Source organism: Vigna umbellata, chromosome 4 (genome assembly GCF_029865625.1).
Source record: "Vigna umbellata cultivar VRB3 chromosome 4, Vumbellata_1.0, whole genome shotgun sequence".
In the NCBI taxonomy this organism is placed as follows: Eukaryota; Viridiplantae; Streptophyta; class Magnoliopsida; order Fabales; family Fabaceae; genus Vigna; species Vigna umbellata.
The window spans coordinates 35,256,257-35,265,330 of NC_142168.1; the positions used below are offsets into that span (position 1 = coordinate 35,256,257).

The following is a 9,074-nucleotide window of genomic DNA, read 5'->3' on the forward strand; positions in this document are numbered from 1 at the left end:
GTTTGACCCTTCTTTTCTGGAACATGGTTGGTCAAAACTCAATCAAAAAATTCACACCGGTAAAAAGTCAATAGTCACAAATATAGGGTAAAAGGGATGATGGAATAAACTTGGTAATGGTAGAAAATAGAGTAGTGCAGACACGTATAAATCAATTATAAATTAAGTAAAGAATAAAAGTATAAAAGAGGAAAGGGATATTTTGAGAATTACGGTTAAATAAAAGAAATACAAGTTAAAGATTTTTACAATTTTTTATGAAAGTTAACAGATTTAATCATCATAATTACGTAATTATGCATGGAATAATAACGTGAAGGTTTATTCTTTTGTGGGCGTATTCATTCTAGAATGAGTTGTAGAAAATTAGTATACAATAGTACAACTTATTAAATGCATTCGTATAATAAAACAGTAGTAAAAAATCATTTAATGAGAACGCGTTGAATTGACGGTGAAGATGAGAGTTATTGTCGGTCCATTTATTTAAATCAACGAATGTAATTTCATCACTAAAACGTATTATGTGTGAAGATATAGCTTATTACATGTATTCTTTTTAAATGTTTCCTTTTATCAGTTTCTAATAAGAAATAAAAGATTCATTTGTTTTATAGTAAGAAAAAAAAAACTAATTCTCACACACAGTCTTAAACCAAAAACAAGCACAGCCCTCACAGAAGTATGAAACTTAAATTTACATACTTTGATCATATTCCATAGCCTAAAATGAATTTGGTCAAAACGTAATTAAACCAAATTCAAAACAAACACGTGTTGCTGCGAATTTGAAATGATGTTAAGATCTCTAGAGCTTAGTTTTGAAAGTAAACAGATCTTAGTGCATAGCCAACCTTCTTTCTTTTTTTTTCTTGCTTTTGAGAAAATTGAATGAAAGTTCTTCAGAAGTAGTCAGAAGTCAAAAGCCTCCTTGCTATGAGTATGTAAACCTTTTTCTCACGTTAATATTAATAATACGTTAATGAACTGAGCTTTATCGATTTGGTATATTATCAGAGAAGGAACCAATGCTCATCAACTGTAGCTAATTCAAAACAAAGAAATAAAATGAAGTGCAACCGTGATAAATATATCAATATCCAATCCTTTAACTCAAAAGAAAGTTATTGATTATGTCATTCTTTCCAAGTTCTGACATCCAAGTGCTCATACCAAACATATTGGAACAGACTCTGTAAATTTTCAACCAAATTGTTGACCCAATGCACTGAAATATCGAATTGTATGGACAACATCCAAAATCACGATTTACAACAACTTTCATACAGCTACAAGCATGCCACTGGTCTCGTATTTCCTACTGTCCAGAGAACATTTGTGTTCATAACATAAACACTTGTCTTTAAGTAACTATGCAGAATTGTACACTTGACAAACGACAAATTCTTGCTGGAAGGAGGGTGGATCATGTCTTTTGCAGGCATATACGATGCCTGACTGTGCTGTCTTAGTGCAATTCATTTTTTTAAAAGGATAACTACTGTGATAAGAATTAACGAATCACAAATTTATGTTGCAGCTAAAAACATCAAGGCATTGCCCATACAATAAAAGGAAGAATTCAAAGAAATTCTATAAACAAATTCTAGTTATAATACCAAAAGAAAACGACGCAAGTGCAGGGCGATAACAAATAGAGGGAAGAGACACATAGGCCATGGTGGCTAACCTGTGCATATATCAATAACCAGAATGTGATAAGTGACAAAATTCCAAAGTCAAGACTACAGCAATAACTATATATGTAACAAAAGTTGAAAAAAAAAATGATTTAAAGAAGACAAACTGGCCTCAAGCCTAGCCAGTTCATACATCCAATCCTCTCCTTCCAAATGCTCGAGAATGGATTGGGGTCGGTGCTGTTGCAGAACAGTCACAGTCAAACACTTGATGCCAATTTCTCTGATTCTAAGCGGCGGCATTATCACACCTGCTGTTTCAGTTAGATATCTACACAGGAAACACTTATCTGCAAGCGACAATCTGGGAGCAGATTCATACAAAACAACTGCATCAGAGGATCTGGATCGCTCTATCAAGTCAGAAATGAAGCGGCACATCAGCAGCAAGGGTACCATCTCTGCTCATTTTCCATGGCTCAACACTCAAATATCTCCAATTTATCAGACAATTTTCCTTAATAGCTGCACCAGAACAGATACAAATTCAATACATTACAAAATAAGGAAATTGCATAGCAAAAATACATCAGTATATCGAACAAATACACGGATATTTGGCACAAGCATAGAGAACTATTCTTTTCAACAAAATATGCTAAGATTCAAAAATACAAAATTATACCACATTTAAAAACGCCAAATACAAGGCAAACTCATGGACAAAGCGAGCTAATAGGGCTCGCAGAAACATGAAATAACATCAAATTTCAGCCAAGAAAATAATAGCAAAAAGATTAGGGGGGCCAGAAGGCATAAAATTGGCTAACCTCTTGAACATTTGTGTTGACGAACCATGACACTATTGCCGTGAGTGTTGCTTATAACCGAATCTTTCAGCATCCCAACCACCATCAGGCTCTTTTCTTTTCAATGCAGCAGCACCTGCCATCTGAAACATCTTCAAGTGGTCCTCAATTGAGGCTTGTGGGTTCGGGACAGACATTTGCCGCAATCCTGAAGGCAATCTTTCGTCCCTCCGTTCTGTATCTGCTACACCAGGGCCTGAATTAAGATCCAGACTTTGACTTCCCCATTTTCTGCTGTCAGGTATCACATTACTAGTACCACCTGGAAGACTCATAACATATGGACGAGGATATGTGGATGAAACGACACCACCAGGCCCAACTGGCTGTGTAGGCATGGTAGGAAAACATAGCCCGCCCACATTCGACGAATCCATAAATGCAGTTGAACCAGAAAAGGAGTTTGAGGATAATGGAAAATTGGTTTCAAATGGAAATCCAGGATATGGAAAAGCTGTAGTGGATGGATAAGCAACAGCCGGTGAGGATGAAAGTACTGATCCCCTGTAGATTTCAGGACCAAAAGGAGTGCTACCTGTTGGACCCATTATTCGTTGTGCCCCAGCACCAGTAACATAACTCTGCTCCCCTCTACCAGATAGAAGTGGCGAGACAGTAATTGCAGAATAGGAATTTCCAGGAGGAAACCATGCAGAATAATTTCCATATTCAGCATTGTTTGTTCTCGTGCTATGAACAGCACTTGGAAACGGCACAGAATTTTTCATCTGCTGCTGACTACGTGTAGGGACTTCACTACCAACTTCTTCTAGGCCAGGCCCGTTATTTAAGTCAAAGTCTCTTGAGACACTTCCACCATTAGACAACCCACTAGACAATGACGGCTTGCTTGGTAAAACAGGGATATCCAGTTTGGTTATAGAGAAAGTACCAATTTCAGGAGTCTCATCAACTCTGTTTAAATCAAGATCAAGTCCCAAACTACGATCATGTGGTCCAGAATCTAAAGAACCATGTGAACCAACATCTTCAAAACATCTTTCATCTGCCACATTCAAGTCAAAATCTAAGGGGGCGCGATTTTGTTTGATAGAAGTGACATCAACAGAACTAATATCATTAGTAGAGGACTGCATCTCAGCATTTTTCCTAGGTTCAGCTGGTCGAAATGCACTGGTGGCAGCAGATCCTTTCCATCCAAGCTCCCCCTTGATCCTCAATGGGTTTTCTGGTGGAATAACAGGCCCTTTAGCGGCGGATGCAACGGTAATTGAAGGGTGGAAGCCACCAGAGATGGACGAAATAGGAAAAGGCAATGGGCAAGGAACATGAACTGCAGATGATGTGATAGGATCATCCTGTCTGGCAATCTCCCCTTGACTTACATCATCAACAGGAAAGCCTTCATTTAAATCAAAGTCAAGTTTCACAGCTGCATCAGCACCAGCTGCAGAGCATGCATGCCTCTCTCCTGATACTTCAGACAGATTTGCATCTAGCTTTTGCTCACATGATTTGGACACTTCACTCTCTGTCCTAGACACTCCTTGTAAATCAGGCTGAACTGATGAACCAGAACACGGACCAATGGTTTCTTTTTTGCCCGTATTAACTTCAGCACATTCATAAGAATCCTCTGGAGCAGAAGAATCCTGGTCCATTGGTCTTACCTCAGGCTCAATCACAACTGACTTCATGTCATCAGCACTTTCATCCTTGGGTACAATTAAAGCATTGCCAGAAGCAGGTGACTCCTTTTTTAAATATGCAGACTCACAGTTTTCAGCAATTGGAGAGGCCTTTTGCGCTAGTATTCCAGTACCAGTTGCTTTCTCCAGACTAATCTGGTTCTCATTATCCACACCTGAAGTTAACTCCGGCTGCTTTTCACCAGATTCGTTTTCTGACTCAACATTTGTAACAGGTTTTGAAACCAACATTTTCTCATCCTCAATGATCTCCTCGTTCATGTGATCAACCTTCTGATCATCATCCAAAGAGTAGGCCCTTGGCATTAATTTAGAGTCTGAAACTCCAGTGTCTGCATTACTCTCCTTTTTAGCTGTCAGAATAGTGACAGAAGCATTTTCTTTGGTTTCGGGCCGTAAGCATGGACCTTCAACATTTTGTGACAAATTTGTAGGGGAGATATGTATATTAGTGTTATGGGAAGATGAAATGGTTTCACCATCCCCTGAAAAATCACGTGACAGAGTCATGGCAGGATGCCTCAACTCATTTTTTATATGCAATGAATCAACTGTATTCAAAGGATGCTCTCCTGTAGCCCTACCATTCAACTCTGAAAGAGTGCGAACAGCTGCTTCACCAGAATGCTTTAACTTCAAATCATTGCCTGAGCACATTTCATCTCCTGCAGGAGACTTTCTCTCGGGGGATGCCACAGGTGACGCATTTTCTGATCTGGATATTTCCCCAGCAGCCACAGTAGCTAGTAGGTTCATCCCATCATCTCCATGGGAAACGGATGAACTTGCTTCAGAAAACTTTACACAGCTTTCAACTAATGCATTCATGGGGCTTAAAGAAGCATCATAAGTCTGCCCTGATCTGGAAACAAACCCAGATGGCAAACTAGTCGGCTTTGATGTTTCCAATACCTTATCACTATCTTCATTTGCCCTGCTTCGCTCATCAACTACTGGAGTACCCTTACCTTCATCACCAATCAAAGCATCATTAGCATCATTAGCATCACAAGCCTCATTCATCATATTTGACACATGGGTCAGCAAACACTCGGTCTTAGTTTTCACTCTTCTGTCCTGATTATCATTCCGGTCTGCAGGAGATGAAACTTTGCTGCTCGTTGTAGCTGGTTCTTCAAAAGAGCCCCCGCTAGCTCCCCTTGATGGACTGCGACCAGTGTTTGGCAACCTAAGAATCAATCGCTGGTTATTCCCTTGATCGGCAATGGCCTGGTCAACTGATTTTTCGTGGGATGCTCGAGTTGGTGATACTTTCTCAGAAGGTGAATTTCTTGTTGAATGTTTTGCAGAGTTGTGCTCCTTTTGACCTACTGCAGCACCAGCCCCATGTACACCATTGCTTGACTTGCGATTTCGAGATGTACAACCATGAATTTTACTTCCACTCATTGACATTGCAGTGGAGCTCTTTGCATCTTCCTTGCAAGAACCAATAGTCTTAGCATGTTCACTAGAACAAGTTATACTGTTATTTTGAGATTGACTAGAACTGCTGCTCCTCTCCTCTTTGATAGGTGTCAAAGGTAGATCTGACGTTGCAGCTCCAACAAAGAATTTACTGTTTTGATCTTTTGAATTCACGCCTGCGGGGGTAGTCAATGATTTAGTAGAGCCAGGAGATGAAGACTTTGACAAAGCTTCTCCAGAACTTAACTTAGATTGGGAACTTTTAGATAATGAGGGTTGAATTACAGAGCTCTTCACGACGTTATCAGAGGACCCACCTGTTTTCCTATTTCCAACATGAGGAGACTCCGAGTTTGCTGGCTTTGCTGGCCAAGAAACAGCACGGTTTGAACCAGACTTTGAATCATTCATGTTCATTTCAGCTTCCACACGCCTCTTCCATGTGTCCACTAAACTCCGGGCTTTCCTCTGAATTTCAGCATTCTTGTGCGTGCGTAAATGATTGACAGACTTTCCAACATTACAGGTCTGCAGTGCATGAAGGTTCACAGGAAGCTTATCCAATGCACGCAGTAAAGCTAATAAAAAATCATCAACAGACTTGTCACCTTCTTTGGGATTTCCATCACCAATTTTGCCCTTGTGGACCTCCTGCAGCCATTCGTCCAATACAGGTAAACCCCTAAGCTGTACAAACCAGCCCAGACAATCGTACCGGTCTGTAAGTGCAATTACATCAACAAGCATTATCCGCCCAGGTAAATCAATCTTTTTATCAGCACTGTCAGGCTGCATAAGCTGTACCAGTTTTTCAACTCCTTCAAAGTCCACAAGCCCACCTTTATCAGTTATTTTAGCAATCTCGGACTTTAACATGCTCTCCGGTCTAAACTGACCAGAATCTCCATCTTCTATCTTAAACAACCGCTCCTTTTTAGATGAATCAGAACCCTGATCACCCCGCTCTCTCTTTTTACCCTTACCCTGTGCACCAAACGAAGAACTATTTTGTATGTTGTCAGAACCAGATTTCAAAGACTGTGTTGATGCTGGACCATTCAAGGGTTTTGGAGAACGGCCTCCTGACTGCACAGCCCCATGCATTTCTAGTTTTGTCTTGTCTAATAGCTGGTTAACTTCTTCCTGTTGTTCCTGAATTCATTCATCAACAGACCAAAAATGTATAAATAAAATCATTATATACAAAATTATGACAAAATGATATTTATAAGAAAACTAACATTAAGGTAGTCCTTATCAGTTAGCCACCATAAACAGTTGTTCTCAATGTCATAAACTCGTCGACAGACAAATGCGGATATCCCTGAAGGAAGTTCAACACCTTTACGAAGAAATGCGACTTTACACGGATGGAGTAATGATGCAGCAGGTGTTTCATCCTTGTGAAAGGAGTAAAAAACTTCGTTCGGTGCAGCTTCCAGCACAATTCCTTTGGCAAGTTTTAAATCAGCAGGTCGGTAAAGCCAATGTACTTCTAAACTTGGACTTTCTTGTTTATCATAAGTTAGCTTGCGAATTATTCCAATAAAAGGAGGGGAGTCCCTAGGTGGCTTGAAGAGTGCACAATCACCAGCGCGAATCTTGCGTCCATCCTACGATGATTATGTACAGTGTTTAAATAACCAAAATCTACAAATATTCAAGCAAAAGACAGTGGTATTTTATAGAAATATATTATTATCGTAGATGCAATTAAAACTAAGAGAAGAAAGAATCCCAATGCATAAACAATGTCAGATAACACAACAAAGATTTAGTTATCAAATGCAGACAGCAACAATTATAATCAGATACCATGCATACAATTTACACTCAGGATTTACAACGAAGAATTCAATATACCTTTATTATTGTCACTTAAATGTTATTATTATTACATTAATACATTCAATAACATAGAGCAGTGAATGTCATAACATTTCCCCTCAAAATACCAGTAATTAAAAATAACATTCCAAACAATAAATAAAACCATCACAATAAAGGTAGACCGCAAGCTTAAAAAAAGTTACAAAAAAAATGTTAACATTTTTCCCAAATCAGTATCCCCATAGCAAGACCACAACAACATCTTCCTAATTTCCATCATTCACACACAAGTATTCTCTAATATGAAAAAAAGAAAACAAATAAATAAAATCCCACGACATAGATTAAGATCGAGAAAACCCAGGACAAACAACAGATAAAACCTATATGATAACACAAAGGAGATTACCGAGTTTCTTCAATTAAAATCACAACTATACTTTTTAATTAAAAAATTGACATAATCGAACAGCCTGGAGAGAAAATTGATAGAAAACGCAGTGAAAGATTGATAACGGTTTAGATTTATATATATATTTATATATACTTTGCATATAAATTGAGACGGTGAAGAATCGATGGCTACAGTGGTCGCGTTAGCAGGTACAGGCCACATGTGCCGATTGTGTTTCCACTGGTCACCACCACACCCATGCATAATCCTCCATCTTCCGTGTCGATCCCAGCTTCGCCCCTGAAAAGAAACATCAATTCGAAACCGAAATCGCACGCCTGGTCTTTGAAACCCTAGATTTGGAACCACAGCTGAAGGGGAAACCCTAGATCAAGAACGGCATCGCAGATCTCCTCCTCCAATCCGCCTTCGGTGAGGTAGTAAAAGGGGATTTTAGGACTCGGTTACGTGCGTTCCGAATGATCGGCTACAGAAAGGGGAAGGGTTCTTCTTTGCGTAACAGATCGAGCCATCGCTTTGGAAACTAGGGAAATCCAGAGATTTTGTGCGAAGAAACAGCGAGATGAGACAGAGTGAAAGACAGAGAAATCGCGAGAAGAGAGAGAAAGGGTTGGATGAAGAGGGTGTTGCGCTTCACTCACGCGAAACGGTGAGATTTTGTTGAAAGAAAATTTGGGAGATTTTTAGAGAGGATGAGAGAGAAAAGAAGATGAAGAAAATACGAGAAAGGTAGAAAAAATATAAAAATAATTATTATAAAATGAAAATTATATATTTTGATTGATTGATGTCTACGATTCCACACAGTAAAACGAGGACGTGGACATGCTAAACGACACCGTTTGGTGCTTCCGTTACGGACACATGTAAATCTCTATCTCTTTTCAAACTTTTCTGTTTGGTTTTTGTAAAATAATGTTAACGGAATACGTAATATAATTCGTTATTCATATAATAAAAAACTATTTATATAATAAAAACTTATAAAAATTAATTATTTTTATAATTATTAATTATAAAAGTTATTTTATAATTTAATAAAAAAATTATTGTAGCAAAAAAAGTGCACTCACATGCATTACTGTGTTTCTACTAATTAATCAATAATAATAATTAAATAGGATAATAATTTACTAAAATAAATCATTTATAATATTTATTATTCATCACAGACATAAATTAAACTAATTTCTGATATAGTGAATTAATTATTCTTACAAAT

The 9,074-nt window shown here is 38.3% G+C and overlaps 1 protein-coding gene across 2 annotated transcripts; it reads right to left on the bottom strand.

Moving 5' to 3' along the window:
- Nucleotides 1-1,679: 1,679 nt before the first annotated feature.
- On the bottom strand, nt 1,680-8,539 carry LOC124840422 (uncharacterized). Of its 2 annotated transcripts, none has more exons than XM_047316478.2 (4): nt 8,024-8,539; nt 6,849-7,220; nt 2,471-6,759; nt 1,680-2,165 (listed from the first exon to the last, which is right to left on the bottom strand). In XM_047316478.2, the coding sequence occupies exons 1-3, from the start codon at nt 8,093-8,095 to the stop codon at nt 2,503-2,505; spliced, it is 4,701 nt and encodes a 1,566-aa protein (XP_047172434.2). In that variant the 5' UTR covers nt 8,096-8,539; the 3' UTR covers nt 1,680-2,165; nt 2,471-2,502. The 2 variants fall into 2 exon arrangements, with proteins under 2 accessions (XP_047172434.2, XP_047172433.2); XM_047316477.2 differs by having other exon boundaries at nt 7,985-8,538.
- Nucleotides 8,540-9,074: the final 535 nt, after the last annotated feature.

Coding starts and splice junctions, on each gene's coding strand:
- LOC124840422 (XM_047316477.2), bottom strand. CDS start 8,095: ATGCATGGGTGTGGTGGTGACCAGTGGAAACACAATCGGCACATGTGG. Junction 7,221..7,984: donor CGTCTCAATTTATATGCAAA/GTATATATAAAT, acceptor TAATCATCGTAG/GATGGACGCAAGATTCGCGC. Junction 6,760..6,848: donor CTGATAAGGACTACCTTAAT/GTTAGTTTTCTT, acceptor GAATGAATTCAG/GAACAACAGGAAGAAGTTAA.